The sequence below is a fragment of the Akebia trifoliata genome, chromosome 6, assembly GCF_017979445.1.
Source record: "Akebia trifoliata isolate Shusen 1 chromosome 6, ASM1797944v1, whole genome shotgun sequence".
NCBI classification, from domain to species: domain Eukaryota; kingdom Viridiplantae; phylum Streptophyta; class Magnoliopsida; order Ranunculales; family Lardizabalaceae; genus Akebia; species Akebia trifoliata.
In genome coordinates this window covers 6087780-6111451 of record NC_141380.1, presented here as the reverse complement: position 1 = coordinate 6111451, position 23672 = coordinate 6087780, and the positions used below count along the sequence as shown (strand labels likewise).

Genomic DNA, 23672 nt, shown 5'->3' with positions numbered 1-23672 from the left:
ATTTAAAAACCATGAGAACAACTCAACAATTATGATTTACCATCTACAGACTATTTGTGTGAAACACGGTAATTACCATCTATAATTATAATATAGTTATATGTTGTAGCCTTGTAGGAGTACTTTATTAGTTTCCGCTGAATAGTTACAATTAGAGACTTTGAGCTTTGCCTATGAAACTGCGTTTAGCTGTTTGGGCCGATTCCAAAAACACAATATACTAAAATATTATAGTTGTATATTATACATAAAGCTTTTAAGCCTAAACAACTTAAAAGCTTTGTGGGTTTTGGTCATTGGGTAGGGTGAAAGGGTATTGTTAGGAGATTGTAAAATATTGCATCTTGGACTTGTCTTATTTTCAACTTCAAATATTTTTGGAGGACTATGTAACAAGGACACTCCATTTTCTAAGCATTTGTTGTGTTACACATTATCATACTAGTATGTCAGACACATACAAGCAAAACTTTCTGAAAATTTAGTTATTTTAAATGTTTTGGTACGATTATACTTTTTTGTCATGAATTGCATAATCAAATTCTCTAAAAATACTCTTTTTATGTGCTAAATTACTTTGGAAATGTATTTGGATTGAATAGTATGTCTTAACACTTTGTATCCATTTTGGACATCAGGTGCCAGTGTCGTTGCATCAGTGGAGGAAAGTAATATTAAGGGGGAAACTTACAATCCATCAACATGTTTTTTCTTGGTTCGTCTGTTTTTGTGAAAAATCAAGTACCATCAACATCATCATCAAAGTTTTATCCCAAATATTTGGGGTTGACTAAACGAAACTTGTTCATCCATTCGTTTCTACTACATTTTGGATTCTACTTAAAGTGGGTGGCACTAAAAGCGCTAAAGCGGAGCCTAGACGCACGGCCTTTGACAATTGAGGTAAAAAAAATCTATATACTTCATAAGGGAATTGGGTACTTCGTAAGCAGAGATGTGATGATCTCGTTCACCATTGAACATGTAAACAAACAAATAGTAAATAATTGTATGAGATTAGAACAATTCATTAGCTCTAAGAAAGAAATCACAGTTTTCGAGCTCTATAGAGAAAATAATAATTATTTTAAATATAAATTTGTATATTAAAAAAATGTAGTTTAAACCAATTTAACTGTGATGACTTGTTTAGAGCTGCTATTGGCAGATTGGCACCCCAAATTTTACTTATTACACCCCAATTAAAAATAAAGAAAATAAGTAAAAGTTGGGGTGCCAATAGAAGCTCTCGCATTTTTTATTTTTTTATTTTGGCTAGATTACTATTATTTGGGTTGAGGACTTTATATGAGCCTAATCATAATCATAATGAATGAGTGTCATAATGTTTTGCAATGTTGAGGTTATAATCTGAACCAAACCTTTGTAATGTTTGAAGAGTTTGTTTTAATCTTGGAAAAATTATTTAAAGGACCTTGGCAGAGTAACATTTTTCTAATAGTCCCTAATTTTTAGGATTTCTCTTAATAATCCATTTAGTAAATTTTTTTTTTTAATCAGTCTTTGAGTCTCTCCTCACGATTGAAATGTCGAATGTGACCAAATCATTTGAACTTACCATTTTCATCCAAAAAATTGGATTTTAAACATCCTAGTCGAGTTTAGGAGATTCCATTCTAACGTTAAGGATTTGAGAAGGAAGAAGAAATCATTATCAAGTCATATAAAATCCTAATCCCAAATAATAGTAATAGTCAAAATATAAAAAATGAGGGATTTTCTATTGGCACCCTCAACTTTTACTTATTTTCTTTATTTTTAATTGGGGTGTAATAAGTAAAATTTGGGGTTCCAAACTGCCAATAGCCGCTCCAAACAAAATAATAGTTTATAATCTCATCAGAAACTGAGATGACTCGTCGAGTCAACTAGAATTTTGTATTTATATATATATATATATTATATATATATATATATATATATATATATATATATAGGGAAATGTTCAGCACCCTAAGTTTTACCACACACTTTAACAAACGTTTTTTGTCCTACATGGGTTAGAAGTTTTGGAATGGGCTGATTTTTGGTGACGATGATCTCTATGATTAGAAGATCATCCTCCCCAAAAATCAGCTCATTCTGAAATGTTTAGCCCCATGTTTACACGTTGAAAAATCATGGACCGTCCATTTTTTGTAAATCAATTTTGATGGGGTTAGAAGTTTTGGAATGAGCTGATTTTTGGTGAGGATGATCTCCTCACCATAGAGATCATCGTCACCAAAAATCAGCTCATTCCGAAACTTCTAACCCATGTAGGACAAAACGCGTTTGTTAAAGTGTGTGGTAAAACTTAGGGTGCCGAACGGGACCCATATATATATATATATATATATATATATATATGTAATTTAATTATTTATTATTTTAATAAAAATATTATACAGTAATTAAGCATTTTCTAATTATAATCTTATTTTATAAAAAATATATATAATTATTTATGTATAAATATATATTGATAAATAATTGTAAACGAAGTTAACTGATTTATCTTTCAAAAGACTACATGACTCATTCAGGACAACTTGGTCTCATCCATGTCTCAGACGAGACAACAAAGCATTCTCATCATGGTTTCCAAACCTGATTTATTGTCTATCGAGAACAAGTTATCATAGTAAAATTGGTTTTAAACAACAATTTGTAAATATACAAATTTATATTTAAAATAATTATTTTTTTTATTATTATAAGCTGAGTAAATGGATGTTCCATCATAAAACACTATGTTGAATGAATCACAAATATATAGTTTTTTTTTTTTTTTAAATAAAAAACTTGAAAAATGTTTGACTCAGACGAGTTTTTTATAAACTCAGTCAAAGTTTCAAAATATTGGATCTTAAATGAATCAATGTGCTTGACGATTCATATTGACTTTCTTGCTCGATTGGTTTTTGAGATGAAGATGACTCTAGTGGAGTTGTCTTGGAATCACTCGGCTATGTTTTAAAATCATAATTCTCAATCTAAACCATTTCTCCCAACTTTGAATCTTGATTTTTGATGCAACATTAAACTTTGCAACATGTTTTATTATTGATCAGTAGAATGTTAAAAAGATAAAAATACTTTTTAAATATATTATTAATAGATAGATTATTTTAAATACATTAATGAGATTCATCCAAGGACACTTTTGTACCTTTTAAAATTTTAATTAATATGGATTTACGTCAACGATACTCACCCTTCACTCACTACATTAGTTAAGATATTAATATCAATCGATCAAAATTTCGTGGCTCGACTAATAATTTGGTTCGGGGAAGTAGATGTCAAACAACTATCGGTGACATGTAGCACCTTGAGATATGAATCATATGCCTACCAATCGTAAGCCAATAAATTTAAAGAGCTGTTATTGCCACACTAACTTTTACTAATGCCACACCAATCCCTATGTAAATCACCAAAGTATTGCACACAGTTGGTGTGGCAGTAGTAAAAAATTGGTGTGACAATAGTTACTATCTAAATTTATGGATGGGATAATCTGCACATCTTGTCATAACTTACGAGATAGAGACTCATAACCTTCCCCATAGTTCCAGTATCAACTCAGGATCACATGCCAAGTTCAACAACTTAATTTTATGACTCAACATAGTCCTGATGGGCGGTTGCATATGCTTCCAACAAAGGTCCCCGCTGTGTCACCTTACAACGAACAAGGAGTGATGATTGGACCATGCCAGCGAGATATACGGAACATGTCACGGAGATATGCGCAATCATTACCTGTTAGGGAGAGTCAGCTGTCTAATAGGCCTACAAAGACAACAATGGACATATCATAGGTTGTAAAAGGAAGCCGTACTTTAGGCAAAAGAGCGAAATCAAATAGAGAAACTTGAGTTTTAGAGCTCAAGAACTGTGATTTCTTTCTTAGATTTAATGAATTGTTCTAATCTCATACAATTATTTACTATTTGTTTGTTTACATGTTCTAGTGAACAGTTGGAGAAATATGAAGACTATTTTGTGAACGTGATCATCACATCTCAGCTTACAAAGTACTCAATTCCCATTCTTAAATATATAGGTTTTTTTTACCTCTGTTGTCAAAGGCTGTGCGCCTAGGCTCCGCTTTAGTGCTTTTAGTGCCACCCACTTTAAGTGGAATCCAAAAAGTAGTAGAATCAAATGGATGAATAAGTTTCGTTTAGTCGACCCCAAAGATTTGGGGTCGACTAAACGAAACTTATTCATCCATTTGATTCTACTACTTTTTGGATTCCACTTAAAGTGGGTGGCACTAAAAGCACTAAAGCGGAGCCTAGGCGCACAGCCTTTGACAACAGAGGTAAAAAAAACCTATATATTTAAGAATGGGAATTGAGTACTTTGTAAGCTGAGATGTGATGATCACGTTCACAAAATAGTCTTCATATTTCTCCAACTGTTCACTAGAACATGTAAACAAACAAATAGTAAATAATTGTATGAGATTAGAACAATTCATTAAATCTAAGAAAGAAATCACAGTTCTTGAGCTCTAAAACTCAAGTTTCTCTATTTGATTTCGCTCTTTTGCCTAAAGTACGGCTTCCTTTTACAACCTATGATATGTCCATTGTTGTCTTTGTAGGCCTATTAGACAGCTGACTCTCCCTAACAGGTAATGATTGCGCATATCTCCGTGACATGTTCCGTATATCTCGCTGGCATGGTCCAATCATCACTCCTTGTTCGTTGTAAGGTGACACAGCGGGGACCTTTGTTGGAAGCATATGCAACCGCCCATCAGGACTATGTTGAGTCATAAAATTAAGTTGTTGAACTTGGCATGTGATCCTGAGTTGATACTGGAACTATGGGGAAGGTTATGAGTCTCTATCTCGTAAGTTATGACAAGATGTGCAGATTATCCCATCCATAAATTTAGATAGTAACTATTGTCACACCAATTTTTTACTACTGCCACACCAACTGTGTGCAATACTTTGGTGATTTACATAGGGATTGGTGTGGCATTAGTAAAAGTTAGTGTGGCAATAACAGCTCTTTAAATTTATTGGCTTACGATTGGTAGGCATATGATTCATATCTCAAGGTGCTACATGTCACCGATAGTTGTTTGACATCTACTTCCCCGAACCAAATTATTAGTCGAGCCACGAAATTTTGATCGATTGATATTAATATCTTAACTAATGTAGTGAGTGAAGGGTGAGTATCGTTGACGTAAATCCATATTAATTAAAATTTTAAAAGGTACAAAAGTGTCCTTGGATGAATCTCATTAATGTATTTAAAATAATCTATCTATTAATAATATATTTAAAAAGTATTTTTATCTTTTTAACATTCTACTGATCAATAATAAAACATGTTGCAAAGTTTAATGTTGCATCAAAAATCAAGATTCAAAGTTGGGAGAAATGGTTTAGATTGAGAATTATGATTTTAAAACATAGCCGAGTGATTCCAAGACAACTCCACTAGAGTCATCTTCATCTCAAAAACCAATCGAGCAAGAAAGTCAATATGAATCGTCAAGCACATTGATTCATTTAAGATCCAATATTTTGAAACTTTGACTGAGTTTATAAAAAACTCGTCTGAGTCAAACATTTTTCAAGTTTTTTATTTAAAAAAAAAAAAAAACTATATATTTGTGATTCATTCAACATAGTGTTTTATGATGGAACATCCATTTACTCAGCTTATAATAATAAAAAAAATAATTATTTTAAATATAAATTTGTATATTTACAAATTGTTGTTTAAACCAATTTTACTATGATAACTTGTTCTCGATAGACAATAAATCAGGTTTGGAAACCATGATGAGAATGCTTTGTTGTCTCGTCTGAGACATGGATGAGACCAAGTTGTCCTGAATGAGTCATGTAGTCTTTTGAAAGATAAATCAGTTAACTTCGTTTACAATTATTTATCAATATATATTTATACATAAATAATTATATATATTTTTTATAAAATAAGATTATAATTAGAAAATGCTTAATTACTGTATAATATTTTTATTAAAATAATAAATAATTAAATTACATATATATATATATATATATATATATATATATGGGTCCCGTTCGGCACCCTAAGTTTTACCACACACTTTAACAAACGCGTTTTGTCCTACATGGGTTAGAAGTTTCGGAATGAGCTGATTTTTGGTGACGATGATCTCTATGGTGAGGAGATCATCCTCACCAAAAATCAGCTCATTCCAAAACTTCTAACCCCATCAAAATTGATTTACAAAAAATGGACGGTCCATGATTTTTCAACGTGTAAACATGGGGCTAAACATTTCAGAATGAGCTGATTTTTGGGGAGGATGATCTTCTAATCATAGAGATCATCGTCACCAAAAATCAGCCCATTCCAAAACTTCTAACCCATGTAGGACAAAAAACGTTTGTTAAAGTGTGTGGTAAAACTTAGGGTGCTGAACATTTCCCTATATATATATATATATATATATATATATATATATAATATATATATATATATAAATACAAAATTCTAGTTGACTCGACGAGTCATCTCAGTTTCTGATGAGATTATAAACTATTATTTTGTTTGGAGCGGCTATTGGCAGTTTGGAACCCCAAATTTTACTTATTACACCCCAATTAAAAATAAAGAAAATAAGTAAAAGTTGAGGGTGCCAATAGAAAATCCCTCATTTTTTATATTTTGACTATTACTATTATTTGGGATTAGGATTTTATATGACTTGATAATGATTTCTTCTTCCTTCTCAAATCCTTAACGTTAGAATGGAATCTCCTAAACTCGACTAGGATGTTTAAAATCCAATTTTTTGGATGAAAATGGTAAGTTCAAATGATTTGGTCACATTCGACATTTCAATCGTGAGGAGAGACTCAAAGACTGATTAAAAAAAAAAATTTACTAAATGGATTATTAAGAGAAATCCTAAAAATTAGGGACTATTAGAAAAATGTTACTCTGCCAAGGTCCTTTAAATAATTTTTCCAAGATTAAAACAAACTCTTCAAACATTACAAAGGTTTGGTTCAGATTATAACCTCAACATTGCAAAACATTATGACACTCATTCATTATGATTATGATTAGGCTCATATAAAGTCCTCAACCCAAATAATAGTAATCTAGCCAAAATAAAAAAATAAAAAATGCGAGAGCTTCTATTGGCACCCCAACTTTTACTTATTTTCTTTATTTTTAATTGGGGTGTAATAAGTAAAATTTGGGGTGCCAATCTGCCAATAGCAGCTCTAAACAAGTCATCACAGTTAAATTGGTTTAAACTACATTTTTTTAATATACAAATTTATATTTAAAATAATTATTATTTTCTCTATAGAGCTCGAAAACTGTGATTTCTTTCTTAGAGCTAATGAATTGTTCTAATCTCATACAATTATTTACTATTTGTTTGTTTACATGTTCAATGGTGAACGAGATCATCACATCTCTGCTTACGAAGTACCCAATTCCCTTATGAAGTATATAGATTTTTTTTACCTCAATTGTCAAAGGCCGTGCGTCTAGGCTCCGCTTTAGCGCTTTTAGTGCCACCCACTTTAAGTAGAATCCAAAATGTAGTAGAAACGAATGGATGAACAAGTTTCGTTTAGTCAACCCCAAATATTTGGGATAAAACTTTGATGATGATGTTGATGGTACTTGATTTTTCACAAAAACAGACGAACCAAGAAAAAACATGTTGATGGATTGTAAGTTTCCCCCTTAATATTACTTTCCTCCACTGATGCAACGACACTGGCACCTGATGTCCAAAATGGATACAAAGTGTTAAGACATACTATTCAATCCAAATACATTTCCAAAGTAATTTAGCACATAAAAAGAGTATTTTTAGAGAATTTGATTATGCAATTCATGACAAAAAAGTATAATCGTACCAAAACATTTAAAATAACTAAATTTTCAGAAAGTTTTGCTTGTATGTGTCTGACATACTAGTATGATAATGTGTAACACAACAAATGCTTAGAAAATGGAGTGTCCTTGTTACATAGTCCTCCAAAAATATTTGAAGTTGAAAATAAGACAAGTCCAAGATGCAATATTTTACAATCTCCTAACAATACCCTTTCACCCTACCCAATGACCAAAACCCACAAAGCTTTTAAGTTGTTTAGGCTTAAAAGCTTTATGTATAATATACAACTATAATATTTTAGTATATTGTGTTTTTGGAATCGGCCCAAACAGCTAAACGCAGTTTCATAGGCAAAGCTCAAAGTCTCTAATTGTAACTATTCAGCGGAAACTAATAAAGTACTCCTACAAGGCTACAACATATAACTATATTATAATTATAGATGGTAATTACCGTGTTTCACACAAATAGTCTGTAGATGGTAAATCATAATTGTTGAGTTGTTCTCATGGTTTTAAATCTCGTCAGAGATCGAGACTACTCATCCAAGTCGTCTTGGTATCGTCCACCAACAAGAAGAGTTGACAAGTTGGTCTCAAAGGCAAATTTTGTTCTGACTTTAAGGCATTGTACTAAATCTCATCCGAAACGACTCAATTTAGGTGGATGTCTCATCTGAGACAAGTCAGTCTCGTTCATGGACGAGACGAGGCGTCAAAACGAGTTTTAAAACCACGGTTGTTTTACAGTTATTAGTAAAAATGTTTATAAGCTTACATATCCTTATTGCTAACTCATTGATGATATATTGTCTTGCACTGTACATTGTATATATACATCTTTCAACCAACAAAAAAATGTATATATGCATCTGAAAGCAAACAAAAAATACTAGCTTAAGAAAATAACATACCTGTGATGCCATTAATGGAAAAAAAGGCATTTGGTATAGAAAATCTCAAATTGCATACATCTTCTTAAACTCGTTAATCTCCGTTTCTGATGCTGACAAGGACCAGGATCGCGACCTGCTTCCCAATGATGATCTCCTAAGGTTTCTCAAGTTTGATGCCTCAATCCGATGCATAATCACCCAATAACACATTGTCCCCAACGTCGTTGCCATAATTGTCGTCCCTATAATTGTCACCCCAATTGCCAACCATTTCTCCTCTTTTCCCACCACAATAAAAGCTAACGCAAGAAATGCCACTGATATAAGCACACAAGCCAACCACATTAGTTTGTTAATAACAGCCATCATTTGCTTCTTGGCCTTACTCTCGATGATCACAACTGAAGTCTGCACAACCACAACAGCCAAAGATATGAAGAGGGCTATCGAATCGAAGACAAAAAAGATCATGAATGGGCCTTTTGGGGCAATGTTGGCTTCCCCGAGGGAGAGTCCTGGGGGGATTTTTTCTGGGTCATCGACGAATTGGCCAGGGACAGTGAAGATGGTAGCAGATGCAACAGTTGCAACGAGAACAGCAACCACTGTTGTGGAGTTGATAGCATTGTTGAGGCCCTCAGTGTGCATCTTGTTGAGCCTCTTTGCAATTCCTTGCACACGCTTTCTTGTTTGACGAGTGTGCTCGAGTTGGTAGTGGACTTTGTGCTTTATATCACTCACAGTCTGCTTCAGTTCTCAGGCTGTGGTTGTTGTTTGCGGTCTGAGGGCATTGGTACTCAGGACACCGTACTCTTGTAAGATGGCTACGATCTTGGAGTTCCTCGGCAGTGTCGAGAGCGATTTCACCTACTCTGTTAACGGCTTTTGTATCGGTTCCCTTGTGTTCCCATAGTTTCCTTAAGATCTGCACAATCACTAGGAGAGTTACGTCAGTAGTTCTGTTCAAAGGTGTGTTGAAGCAGTGATACACATCAACGGTTGAGGCCTACCAGTGTGTCCAACGAAGAAATTCTAACATAAAATTAACTCGATAAGATGAAAATGACCCATTGACCGTGGACTCTAGATCATCACCATGTATGGTGCTTGTTCGAAAGAATCCGACATAGTGGATGGTTAAGTTCATCGGATTAGGAATCAATTATGCAACAAAGAGGTATCTAAACTTACGATACGTGCAAGACACAAGTAATTTGCATGAAAATGATTTAAATGGTGACTCAATTTGACAACCTAGAGTTAAACCTAGATCAACTAAATAATGTAGATTATGAGGTTAGATTACAACACAACATTTAAATGCCCCCCCAACATAAGTTTTTGAAGATGCCTACCTAGTAAAGAAACAGAGGGTAACAAATTCTTTGGGTTCTCTCTTTGATTATTTAATGAAATCCAATCAGCAAAGAGAGTATCAGACCTTAGCCCAACCCTTCCGAGCCACTATATGCAATGCTGTGTTTCCCTTGGTATCAACCATGTTGATCAAAGAAGGGTTCAACTTGATCAACTCCTCCACCAATTCAATGTTCTGTCCCTTCACAGCCATGTGAAGTGCCGTCTGCCCCTTCTTATCGTTCCTTGTTGCGATCCCAGGTTCTTTACTTAGAAGAGCCTTCATGACCTCCAAATGACCGTTTCTAGCTGTAGAATGCAAAGCAGTTTTTCCATTACTTCTTGCAATCTTCGCTAGGCTTCCATCCACCTCTAAGAGTAAATTTACTACCTCAATATGCCCTTGTGTGGCAGCACTATGCAATGCTGTGGTGTTCGATGGATCAACGGTCATAGATAGCTCCAGGTGGACCTTCAAGCACACCTCCATTACCTCTGCAACATCATCGAAAACAAAACTAATGTTCACTCCTGAGAAACATACATCAAGAAATACAAACAGTTCTATTGAGACTTACCCAAGTCTCCTTGCTTGGCAGCTATATGCAATGCATCTAAGCCATTCCTGGCTTTGATACCAGCAGATTCGATATCGATGTACTTGATCATCTCCTCCACTAAATCAACATAACCATATTCTGCGGCAACATAGAGGGCGGTTTCTCCTGATTGGTTTTGTTTCGACAACAAATCCTTTATTGCATCATCTCCCGTTCCGTCGAGGATTCCCTTAATCTCAGCTAGATTTCCTGCTCTAGAGGCCGAATGTTGCGTAGTGTCATCGCGTTGCCCTGTCAATTGTTTCGTCATCTTTTTACGAAGTTGTCTCGTCGGCAACTCCATGGGGCCTAATTGCAGAAAAATCTTCCCCTCTATTACTAATGTCGATTTCTAAGCCAAAATCTCTTATTCCATGAAATACCCAGATTGGCAAACATTCATTCCAACCCAACAAATTATTTTTTAAATGAACTCATAGCCTATAATTAGAAGGAGTCAGAATTGAGCACGTGAGAAACCTGGGGTTTTGATTCCTTTATCCCAAAATCAATCTCCTGCTCACAACAATAATCTGTATCTTAATTTATAAACAAATACACATTTTGATTTTATTTCATTTATCCACCATTCATCATAATTATCAGACAAAAACGGAAGAAAAAGTAAAATAAAAAAGAAGACAACAAATACTAGAAATCAGAGCTATATTACCCAACTTGAAATGTTAAAATGAAAATGGGTATTTGGGTTTTGTTCCCAAAGAACAGAATTTAAAAAGAAGAAGAACAGATAAGACCATGATCATTCACTTGGTTTGGAATAATAGAGCTTCTTCTCTTCAGCTTTCTCATCTAAAAACACAAGAACCCATTGAAACCCAATCAAAAACAAGGGTCAAGGAATGATGGGGTTCATCAACATAGATATATAATCAAGTATTTAATACAAGGAAGAAAAAAAAAAAAAATCCAACTTTCAATCTGTCGTTCTCTTTTTTTTTTTTTTTTTTTGAAAGGTCAACAGGGTTAAGGCAGACCCAGACCAGCTACAACCTCAGGAAAGGACAGCCCATTTTATCCTGGGAAAGAAGAGAAACGAGGGAAGGCGAAAATCCACAAACAATCTCCGAACAACCCAAAGAAAAAAAGAAAAGAAGCAAGGTAATCAGCCACCTTGTTGGCTTCTCTAAAAACATGCAAGAAACTAACATCATTGAAACCGGCTAATAAGCTCTTGATTGACACAACCAAGTGCTGAACATACCAGGGGGAATTCCATCTGCCATTTAGAATCTTAATAGCCATAATGGAGTCCGATTGAACTTGGATTTTAGAGCATCCTTTGGAACTAGCAAGCTGTAACCCATGTAGAATACCTTGCATCTCATGGTAAATAATCGATTTTTGGTCTTCACACCCAGCTATAGCAGCTACAACCTCGCCATCTTGGTCTCGAATGACCGCCCCATAGCCTCCTCTAGTTTCCGAATACGATCCATCAATGTTAAGGGCATACACTCCTTGATTTGGTTTCAACCAAGAGCAAAAAATACTAGGCTTGTGAACAAATGTTGCGTTGGTACCCCAAGCATTCAAGAAGGATCTGTTGTAGTCGGAGTCTTCTACCTTGGTCAAGGTATCCTCAAACTTAATCTGAACATCTTCAACAATTTTCTGAAGCACTTGATCCGGGCCATTAAATTTGTTTTGGTAGATCCTATTACATCTTTCCCTCCAAACGTGGTAAATAAACGCACAAAAGGCTACCTTCTTAATTCTTTGGATAGGAGCACCTCCTTTAAAGTTTATGGCAGCCCACTCTACCTCATCGGCCCACTCTCCAACAACTCTACTCACTAGGCACTTCTTGAGAATTTCGGTCCATATTCATTTCGCAAAATGGCAGCCACTAAGAATGTGGTTGGTGTCTTCATCTTGGGTTCTGCAAAGGCAACAAGTCGCATCAACAGTTAATCCCCAAGATTTGAGTTTCTTCAAGGTTTTTAGTCTACCTCTGAGGGCAAGCCAAGCTATAAAACTCTGTCTAGGAATGTTGCTACTGTTCCAAACCATGTGCTCCCAAACAGGTTGATTAGAATGGGTAGACAAATGTTTCACCGCTGAACTAACTGAGTATAAACCATCTGCATTGCCCTTCCAAATTACTCGATCCGGAACTCCATCAAAGATGGGAATCTGACCAAGGAAAGGAGAGATATCGGACAAAAGGGACTCCCTCCCCATAGGAATGCTCCAACTACCATTCCTTATGATGGCTGAAACCATTGCTTTAGGACCAACTAACAAATTATGGGCTAGTACTTCAGGAAAAACAGTATTTAAGACTCCTGATGGGTGCCAGGGGTCATTCCACAGAGAAGTAGATCTTCCATTGCCGATCAAGTGAAGAGTGTTGTCTGAGGCTAACTTCCTAGCTTTGAGAATTTTCCTCCAGCTCCATGATGCTTCTCTTGGAATTTTAAGAGTCCAGAAGTTCTCTTTTTTAACAAGGTGGTGTTTTACCCAACTGCTCCATAGCGTGACTTTGTCAGAGGCAATCATCCAAGCGTATCTAGAGATTGCAGCTGAATTCCAAGTAGAGATGCTCCCCAATCCCAAGCATCCTTCTTTGAAAGGTCTACAGATGTCTTCCCAACTAACCAAGCTATTGCTCCTGAGATTGTCCAGACCAGACCAAAGAAATCTAGCACACACTCTTTCTATCTCCTTAACAACCAAGGATGGAATAAGAAAGCAATTGCACCAGAATGCAATCTGTCGTTCTCTAGTGTGAACAAAAGGAAAAAAAAAAGGTATAATCGATTCATAAAAGTGCTTTATTATGAATCTAAAATACACCCAGACTTAGACACAGAGAACTCCTATAGAAACCAATGAAGCAAAGCCTCTTGAAAAGGTGATGACATGACTTTAGCTCATAATAAAGAAAGAAAAACCAAAACCAGGGTTGATGGTGTTAAAATTCAACATCAGCCCAAATTGGGAAACATTTATTGTCCAAGCCCAATGGTTATTTATAGCCTAATTTCTAGAATCTTCCTAAAGAAAACTCTAGATGTTTTTAGATAAAAGAAAAATAGAAAATTCTAGAATAGTAGATATCTTGGTAGAAAACTCTAGACTAATAGATATTTTTAGAAAGTTCTATATGACAAAATTGTAACCATTAGATTAAAAATGTGTTGGCACAATCCTAGTCATTAATTAAGGACGTGCCACTAGTATAAATATGGGTGAGTCCTCTCATTTTGAATCAAGTAGTGAGAAAACAAGTAGTAAGAAATCAAGTAGTAAGAAACAAGTTGTGAGAAATAAGTTGTGAGTAAGAAATCTTGAGAGGTTGTAAAAAGTGTGAGTGTTTGTAAAAGTGTGTTTTTCTTAATAGAGTTTTATTTTCTTCTTCAACTTGTGAGTGATATTTTTATTGAGGGTATAGTATAAGTAAATTGTTTACTTGTTTATATCTAATATTTGTGCATTTAGAGTCAAGTACTCTAGATTTTTCCTCAACAATTGGTATCAGAGTGAGGTTGACAAGGATCGATTTTGGTGGAGCTATCTTGAGTCGTGAGGAGTTTACTACTCTACAAGATCGTTAGTCAAGTTTGTTCCATTTAGTCAAAGCTCTGTCAGCACGATGAGTGACCTTCAAGTAGTTGGAGGAATCAAGAAGCTCAACAACCAAAATTACAACACGTGGGCAACATGCATGGAGTCTTACTTACAAGGTCAAGACCTTTGAGAGATTGTCGGTGGTAGTGAAGTTACACAATAGACAACAGAAGATGCCAATGGCATCTTGAGAAAATGGAAGATTAAAGCAGGCAAGGCGATGTTTGTTTTAAAGACCACAATTGAAAAATAAATGTTAAAGCACATTCGAGATGCCAAAACACCGAAAGAAGCATGGGATATTTTCGCTACACTCTTTTTAAAGAAGAACGATATAAAGCTACAACTTCTCGCAAACGAGTTGCTATCAATGGCACAACGTGATATGACGATCGCCCAATACTTTCATAAGGTGAAGTCTATATGCCGTGAAATTTCAGAGTTATATCCGATTGCTGCTCTTGGAGAAACCAAGATAAAAATAATAATTATCCATGGTTTGCGACCCGAATACCGAAGCTTTGTTGCTGCAGTACAAGGATGGCCGACACAACCATCACTTGTTGAGTTTGAAAATTTGCTTATTGGTCAAGAAGTTTTAGCTAAGCAAATGGGAGGAATCTCGTTGAAGGGTGATGAGGAAACACTTTACATAAGAAAAAGCAAGGGCAACTTCAAGAAACACGTCAGAGGTAGATCTAAAATGAATGATGACAAAACAAAAGGTCATCAAAGAGAGGAAGGCTCTCGTCCAAGGGGAGCTTCAAAGAATCACAGTAATAGTAGAAAGTTCAAAGGCGATTGCTATAATTGTGGGAAAAAGGACCACATGACGAAAGACTGCTGCTCTAAGAAAAAACATGCTAAGAGTAATGCTGCTACTTCTAGTTCTAAAGAGAAAATCAAAGATAAATGGGATGTTGAAGCATCATTTGTAAAGGAAGAAGAAGAGGTACCTCTTACAGCTACATCTAAAGGGATTGACTACGAGAATGATTGGATCGTAGACTCAGGGTGCTCAAATCACATGACAGGTGATAAACAAAAGTTGCAAAACTTGTCTGAGTATAAGGGAAGTTGTGTGGTGGTGACAACTGACAACTCAAGATTACCGATAGTTCACATCGGTAAGACGATAGTCACACCTCGTTATAATTCTAACCAAGTGCCACTTCAATATGTCTACCATGTTCTAGGAATGAAGAAAAATTTACTATCTGTCGCTCAACTAACATCATCAGGCTACTATGTCTTGTTCGGTCCCCAAGATGTGAAGGTGTATAGTGACCTCAAAATCTCAGAAAAGTCAACAATGGAGGGACGACGATTGGAGTCAGTTTACGTAATGTTAGCAGAGTCTGCATATGTAGACAAGACAAGAAGGAACGAGACATCAGATTTGTGGCACATGCGGTTGAGTCATGTTAGCTATTTCAAGCTAAGTGTGATGGTAAAGAAGTCAATGCTTAAGGGACTTCCTCAGCTTGACATGAGAACAGACACGGTCTGTGCGGGATGCCAGTATGGTAAAGCACATCAATTGCCATACGAAAAATCGAAGTTTAAAGCAAAGGAACAATTAGAGTTAGTTCACTCTGATGTGTTCAGGCCAGTCAAGCAACCATCAGTTGGCAGAATGCGGTACATGGTGACCTTCATTGATGATTTCTCTAGGTATGTGTGGATTTTCTTTATGAAAGAAAAATCTAAAACTTTTTCAAAGTTTAAAGAGTTCAAAGAGATAGTTGAAGGAGAAGTAGGAAAGAAGATCCGTTGCTTGCACACAGACAACGGAGGAGAATATAGCTCGGACGAGTTCTCTCTATACCTACGAGAATGCAAAATACGTCATCAGTATACATGTGCCAATACACCACAACAGAATGGTGTAGCAAAAAGAAAGAATCGGCATCTTGCAAAAACTTGTCGGAGTATACTACATGCAAAGAATGTACCGGGAAGATTTTGAGCCGAAGCTATGAGAACAGCAGCCCATGTGATCAACAAACTTCCTCAACCAAGGTTAGAGTTTGTTTCACCCTTTGAGAAACTGTGAGATATAAAACCTACAGTTAGCTACTTTCGAGTATTTGGATGTGTATGTTATGTATTTTTTCCTGATCATTTACGTAGCAAGTTTGATAAGAAAGTAGTTAGATGTATCTTTGTTGGATACGATAGTCAGAGAAAGGGGTGGAGATGCTGTGATCCTACAACTGGAAGATGTTATACATCACGAGATGTGGTATTCGACGAAGCATCTTCTTGGTGGTCCTCAGGAAAAGAGGTGTTGCCAGACTCAAGAGAATTCGAAGACAAACTACAACAAAAGATGGAGGAGCACACTATCAACATTCAACCAAGTTCAGATGAAGCTGGAGATCTGCATGACAATGATGGTGATCAAGAGATGGCTCAGAATCCTTGGGAAACTGGTGTATATCAACAATCAGATCATCCTAAAGAAACGGAAGTGTCAACCCCACAATCATAACTAAGAAGGTTAAACAGAATTTGCAAACCATATCCCAAATATGCCAATGCAGTCATAGTTGAAGAACCAACCTCTAAAGAACCTAAGATATTTGAAGAAGTCACAACGCTAAAGCAAAATCAGACCTGGGATCTGGTGCCAAAGCCAAAAGATGTGAAACCCATATCTTGTAAATGGGTTTACAAGATAAAGCATTGTCCAGATGGATCGATCGAGAGGTACAAAGCTAGATTGGTGGCTCGAGGGTTTTCTCAACAATATGATAAAACGTATAGTCCGGTGGCAAAACTCACAAAAGGATCAAATACTGACAAAATTCAAAAAAATTCGTCGTCAGCTCTACATGGTGCATAGAGTGAGAGTTGGTGTTGAGGGGGAGTGTTAAAATTCAACACCAACCCAAATTGAGAACTGCCCACATTTATTGCCCAAGCCCAATGGTTATTTATAGTCCAATTTCTAGAATCTTCCTAGAGAAAACTCTAGATATTTTTAGATAAAAGAAAAATAGAAAATTCTAGAATAGTAGATATCTTGGTAGAAAACTCTAGACTAATAGATATTTTTAGAAAGTTCTAGATGACAAAATTGTAACCATTAGATTAAAAATGTGTTGGCACAATCCTAGCCATTAATTAAGGAGGTGCCACTAATATAAATAGGAGTGAGTCCTCTCATTTTGAATCAAGTAGTGAGAAAACAAGTAGTAAGAAATCAAGTAGTAAGAAACAAGTTGTGAGAAATAAGTTGTGAGTAAGAGGTCTTGAGAGATTGTAAAAAGTGTGAGTGTTTGTAAAAGTGTATTTTTCTTAATAGAGTGTTATTTTCTTCTTCAATTTGTGAGTGATATTTTTATTGAGGGTATAGTACAAATAAATTGTTTACTTGTTTATATCTAATATTTGTGCATTTAGAGTCAAGTACTCTAGATTTTTCCTCAACAGATGGGTGTTGCAATCTCTGGTCCGATTCTATCGCCAGGGAAGAGAGTCGCTTGAATCGGATAACTTGGAGATATATCGGTGGAGATTGTTCGATTGAGAGAAGAGAGAAACCTAGCTAAATTAGGGTTAGAGATGATGGGGGGTGAGATCTGCTCGAGTAAACGGTTTCGAAGAACTTGTCTTAGGATTTGAGAAGCCATGGACGAGAGAGAGAGAGAAACAACTTAAGAAATTGGAGTGTAGCAAGTAAATGTTGGTGTGCCAACTGCCAATAGCAGCTCTCTGTTTTATTACCTGCCAAATTAGCAAAACCTATGAATTTCTGTTATAAAGTAACCACACTGCTTTATTCAACATTTACACAAATAGATATAAAGGTAGAGAAGTCTCGCGGTCTCTCTCTCTCGTTCATGGCTTCTCAAATCCTAAGACGAGTTCTTCGAAACCGTTCACTCGAGCAGATCTCACCCCCCATCATCTCTAACCCTAATTTAGCTAGATTTCTCTCATCTTTCAATCGAACAATCTGCACCGATATATCTCCAAGCTATCCGATTCAAGCGACTCTCTTCCCTGGCGATGGAATTGGACCAGAGATCGCAGAATCGGTTAAGAAGGTTGGTTTTTCCAATCGTACAATCTTTAATTTCTCTGTTCTTTCCTGATTTTTAGTTATTTTCTATCTCTGTATGTTAGTCTTCTTTGGCGTCACCACTGAACACGATATCTTGGAATAAAAAAAATCCGAACTTTTTGTATTTTTTTCGTAATCTGGAATTCTTTAGTGATGATCTTCAGATTATTCTACCATTGATTCGATTGGGTTCTTTTAATATAACTTATATGCATCATTAGAGCTTAGGAAACAAAATTTTGTGTTAGAGAAAGTTGATTAGGGTTTGGGTTTTTATATAGAAATCTCTATAAGTAGTTCTATACAAGTTTTTTTTTGAAAAGTTAAGTAGTTCTATACAAGTGCCAACAATATGATTATTAATGAAAGATTAATTTTTGGAAAAGTTCACTTTGGGTATAATTCATGTTGTCTAAAGGATACCATCCAATAAGTTGGCCAGCTGTGTTATTCGGGCTTGGAATATGACCTGGATTCAACAGTGGACACTGCTTTTTCAATTAAAAATTGTCGAACATGGGTACAATTTCCAGGTAACATTGTAGGCCCAGCTCTTAAATGGGCCATAATCCAAAGATTTATCCTAATTGGATTATTTTAAAATTTTGCTTAGTTGATCTGTTATTTTGAAATCATAAATATTCCATTAATGTCAGTGCTATATTTTTGGGGTATATAATTGAATCCTCTTTTTGAGAACTTTGGTATGTTCTCAAAATGATAAATCCGGCAATGGATATTAATCAAGTGACTCTACCATGGGGCATGATTTACCTCAATCCAAATTTGGGGTCTAGAGTCACCAAATTATGTGACTTATTTAAAAAATCATGATTTTTTTTTCTTTGCAGATTTAATTCCAACTTTTTCAATAGTTGCAATTTTTACAAATTCCTTGATTAAATTGGAATAAACAAGAGATGACCTTGATGCACTAGTAAGAGGGACCATTTTACCGATGAAGCATCAAAGAATGAGGATGTTATTGAATTTGATTATTTTAACCGGTTGATGAACCTAACTGGATTCATGATTGTGATCTTTTTTTCTATTTTGAACAGTATAAATTTTGAATGTGTTTTGGATCTGTGGTCAATTTTGTAGACGACTTGGTGACTTTGATTATAATTAGTTTACACACTTATAGTTTCGTATACTCTTTCCCTACAATACTCTCTCATCACAGCCTTATCCTAAATGTTTGGAGTTGGTAATGTGAATCTTTTTCCATTGACCCATCTTATGTAGGACCATATTTTGTGCTCTAGCATGAGGACGAAACAATAAACATGATTCATGTGAAAGCTTTTTACTGAAATTTTATATCAACTGCCAGAATTTCGTAATTCTACTCCCTCCGGCATTGGGATTGTTAATGCAGGGCTGAAAAGCTTGACATTCGTGTGCAACAATTCAGTGAATCTGGGTAGAACACTAGATGCCTGGTCAGATTTATTTTTTTGATAAGTAAAATAAATAAATAAACAATCTGGTTCACTTATTTATCTAGGTGGATGCTTCTCATAATTATGCACCGAGAGTTGAAACTCTTGCTCATTTTTGAGTAATTAGTTTTCTTGTTCAGGGTTTAGAACTTATGTATTCAGAAAATGGCATGACTCTTGGTCTATTTGTACATCTTAACATTTTAAATCCTAGTCCTAAACATTTTTCTTCTATGCCACCACCAAGTTATATATGCCAAATTGGAAAAGATATAGTAAGGCAAGGAATTATTGAATTTCGATTGATATGGTTGGTTCTATCCAGGTACTCAGTACAGCTGAAGTTCCCATAGAATGGGAAGAACACTATGTTGGGGACAAAGTAGACCCCAGGACTGAGAGTTTTCTCACATGGGAAAGTTTGGAATCGGTACGTAGAAATGGCGTTGGACTAAAAGGCCCAATGGCTACACCAATTGGGAAAGGTCATAGGTCTTTGAACCTTACTCTAAGGAAAGAACTTGGTCTTTATGCCAATGTCAGACCTTGCTACAGTCTCCCTGGCTATAAAACTAGGTATGATGATGTCAATCTTGTCACAATTCGGGAAAACACTGAAGGAGAATATAGTGGTCTTGAGCACCAAGTAAGTATTCTTGTACGGCTTAGGCACCTCAATTTTTTTTCCTTATTCCCTAAATTGTTTATGCAATTTTCCATTACAAGCCATTTGAGGGAGCTTGATATGTGTTGTGCTAGGTTGTGAGAGGTGTAGTTGAGAGTCTCAAGATCATTACTCGTCAAGCAAGTCTGAGAGTGGCAGAATATGCTTTTCACTATGCGAAGGCAAATGGCCGGCAAAGGGTATCTGCAATACACAAAGCCAACATTATGAGGAAGACAGATGGTCTTTTCCTCAAAGTATGTTGATATAAAAGCTAAAACTCCAGCTTATAGAATTTCAATAGTTGTTCTTTTGGATGTTGTATTAATGTGTTTTGCTTTTCTTTATCCGCAGTGTTGTCGTGAGGTTGCAGAGAAGTACCCTGAGATAAAATATGAGGAAGTCATCATCGACAATTGTTGTATGATGGTATTGTTTTCATTTGCTAGAGTTCAGACGGTTCACATGATTAGATATTGTAGGGGATCAGGCACAGTAACACCCAGTGTTATGGATCTGTGTTCCACATCATAGGTTATTGGTCTAAGATCCAACCTTTCAAGGGAAACTAAAATAACCCTATCTATAGAACTAGGAATTTTAATGCACGCAAAGTTGAAATATTGTCCCTCATTCTCTGTGTTTATGTTTGTGTTTCATTATTGTTGAAATTTTTTTTTTTTCATTTATCATCAATGTTGTTGACTCTGTGATTTGCCTTTTAACAGCTTGTTAAAAATCCCACACTTTTTGATGTATTGGTGATGCCTAACCTCTACGGAGACATAATCAGTGACTTATGTGCTGGCTTGGTTGGTGGTTTGGGTTTGACTCCCAGGTAATCTTTCTTCCATGGCTTTCTACTCGTTATAAGCTTAATCATTCCTAATATATCCAACTTTTTGTTCAGTTGCAATATCGGTGAGGGAGGCATTGCTCTAGCTGAGGCTGTGCATGGTTCAGCACCTGATATCGCTGGGAAGGTGAGCTACTATTAACATTTCTCTCTCACAAGTCATATTTTTCATCAAATATTTATTTTGAGCTCATGGATCAGTTTTTTATTAGACAAATACACAAATAAGGTCCCCATCATATAGATTTAGAAATGACTACCAATTTTTGTTGAACACTTCATTCAACCTTGTCTTGAGACTTGTGAGATGCTAATTATATGTTTTTTTATTGGTAAAAATAAAAAGGCAAAAGAGCCAAAACTAATAATAATACAAAAGGGAACAATTTTCCAGAAAAACTCGAACCCCTTCAGCCCTGAGACCTTTCATTTAGGGTTTAATGCACACAAAGTGAGAGAGGTTCCTACTGTCTCAAAGAAAAACATAATTACAAAAGATACCTAGATCTCGTCTCATATAAGAAACAAGACTGTCTAAACAAAAGCATCAAAAGTCACGAAAAACGGAAGCCAGAGACAAGTGCTTTAACCTTCAATATGACCATCCCCGCTGCTCACTCCTTGTCTTCGACAACCCAAATATTTCACTCCTTCCAAATAGACCAAAACATTGCAAACGGAAGGAAGTTCCATAACTTTTTACCTTTCAGGCTGAAGAAGACCTTGGATAGCTACACGTCCTTCAACTCCAATACCCCTTTGGGGGTACTGAACACATGGAATTATCGGTTCACCAGCTAACAGGGGGTTTAATTTAATCACTCTTGTTCGTACATAATGGACCCAACTGTCTTTTTCCCTTCTTTTCACACTAATCTAAGGTTTGTACGTTAAAATAACAGATTCAGCCAAGTAAAACGTTTGTAAATCTGTGCTGTCACTCTTTTAGATGGTCAAGACTAGTATGGTAAGCACTAAATAGAAAATGAGAAATGAGTGAGTAGGGTTGGTTACCCTTAACAGTCATCGTCGGGAGGTCATCTTGATGACTGTTGAATGGTAGTCTTTTAACCTTTCATGTATCATGTGTGTGTGTGGCTATCTAACTTAGACTTTATCTAAGTCTGCATGACTGGGACCATGCATTTACCACATGTGTTGTGTTTGTTTGTTGTATGGTTGTTTTTATGCGTGCAAGCAAATCTTTTGAACATGTACAGCTATGACTTTTGGAATCTATAGAAAAAGATAGAAGCCACTGTGAATTTATTTTTGGGAACTTATAATCTTGCTTTGTTCAAAACATGTGGACCAAAACAAGCACAGACATTTCTCTTCACCAGAGAAGCTCATTCCCTTCTTAATTTTTTTTTTCTTTTTTCAGAATCTTGCGAATCCAACAGCACTGCTGTTGAGTTCAGTTATGATGTTACGGCATCTGAAACTCAATAACAAAGCCGATCAGATCCATAATGCCATCATCAAGACCATTGCAGATGGGAAATTCCGAACAGCTGACCTTGGTGGCAGTTCAACAACAACAGATTTTACAAAAGCTATTTGTGATAATCTTTGAGACCTTTTAATTTAATTTTGGTAAGTATGATTCCTACGTCCAAAACATCAATTCCAAATAAACCTGGCCCACTACCACAGTATTTATTTTTCTTCCTTTTTCTTCTTATTGATGATTAAGGTGAGATTGAATGTGTGATCTCTAATGGGTGCAGTGTGTGTGGGGGACTCAAGCTTTCACATTAGCTGCTTTGATTTTATTCTTATGAGCATGTTTCTGTAAAATAAATTTTCTTGAGAAATTGTGGTGGTACAATGGTGTACTATGTGAATCAGGATGCGACATTTATTTTGACCTTTTTTCCTCTTATTTGAAGTAAATATGGCACTTTTGGCATTTTGGACGAAGATGATTAGAATCAAGAGTTTTCATCTGGTATGATAAAATCTTAACATCTGATTATAAGTATTTTTCATCGATGTTGGATGCTACAAAGGCTCCTGGCAACATTGGAAGTGTGTTCTTTCTTTAAGAAATTTAGTCTTCATTTTTTATTAAAATTCTTAAAACAGATTTTGATCCTTCATGTGCTTAAAAACAATGATTTTGATATATTGGTGATTAATAATGGTGTAACATTCCAAAAAATTAAAATATTGTTGAAATTGCAAAATTCAACCTTTGTTACATTCTCAAACACTCTTCAACATTACGAAGGTTTGGCTCAAATTAAAATCACAGTATATGATTAGGTTCATATAAAATCCCAAACCCAAAGAAT

General features: G+C 35.6%; 3 protein-coding genes and 1 pseudogene across 5 annotated transcripts in view; 3 read left to right on the top strand and 1 right to left on the bottom strand.

Annotated features, from left to right (window-relative positions):
* The window catches only part of LOC147399897 (ankyrin repeat-containing protein At5g02620-like), a 13270-nt gene extending 11455 nt beyond the window's left edge, over window positions 1-1815 (top strand). Inside the window, exon 5 of the mRNA XM_086445463.1 lies at window positions 639-1815. The gene's annotated coding sequence lies outside the window, so the exon portion shown is untranslated. The remainder of the gene's footprint in view (window positions 1-638) is intronic.
* Window positions 1816-6582: 4767 nt separating this feature from the next.
* Window positions 6583-11015, bottom strand: LOC147399896 (ankyrin repeat-containing protein At5g02620 pseudogene; annotated as a pseudogene).
* Window positions 11016-14591: 3576 nt separating this feature from the next.
* LOC147399895 (uncharacterized) lies at window positions 14592-16832 on the top strand. Its single transcript, XM_086446558.1, has 2 exons — window positions 14592-16012; window positions 16472-16832. Exons 1-2 carry the CDS (start codon window positions 14592-14594, stop codon window positions 16830-16832), a joined length of 1782 nt encoding a protein of 593 aa, XP_086302684.1.
* A 1293-nt stretch (window positions 16833-18125) lies between these two features.
* Window positions 18126-23247, top strand: LOC147399894 (isocitrate dehydrogenase [NAD] catalytic subunit 5, mitochondrial-like). 3 transcript variants are annotated; one of them, XM_086445460.1, is made up of 8 exons: window positions 18126-18393; window positions 20181-20501; window positions 20615-20776; window positions 20874-20948; window positions 21248-21357; window positions 21430-21502; window positions 22760-22971; window positions 23106-23247. In XM_086445460.1, the coding sequence occupies exons 1-7, from the start codon at window positions 18187-18189 to the stop codon at window positions 22949-22951; spliced, it is 1140 nt and encodes a 379-aa protein (XP_086301586.1). In that variant the 5' UTR covers window positions 18126-18186; the 3' UTR covers window positions 22952-22971; window positions 23106-23247. The 3 variants fall into 3 exon arrangements, with proteins under 3 accessions (XP_086301586.1, XP_086301587.1, XP_086301585.1); XM_086445461.1 differs by having other exon boundaries at window positions 23072-23247; XM_086445459.1 differs by having other exon boundaries at window positions 22760-23247.
* Window positions 23248-23672: the final 425 nt, after the last annotated feature.

Bases quoted from the DNA above. Each gene is read 5' to 3' on its own strand.
- LOC147399895 (XM_086446558.1), top strand. From the start codon at position 14,592: ATGTTAAAGCACATTCGAGATGCCAAAACACCGAAAGAAGCATGGGAT. The intron at 16,013-16,471 runs GTATGTGTGGAT...TCATTTACGTAG, and splicing joins TTCATTGATGATTTCTCTAG to CAAGTTTGATAAGAAAGTAG.
- LOC147399894 (XM_086445460.1), top strand. From the start codon at position 18,187: ATGGCTTCTCAAATCCTAAGACGAGTTCTTCGAAACCGTTCACTCGAG. The intron at 20,777-20,873 runs GTATGTTGATAT...CTTTATCCGCAG, and splicing joins CAGATGGTCTTTTCCTCAAA to TGTTGTCGTGAGGTTGCAGA. The intron at 21,503-22,759 runs GTGAGCTACTAT...TTCTTTTTTCAG, and splicing joins CACCTGATATCGCTGGGAAG to AATCTTGCGAATCCAACAGC.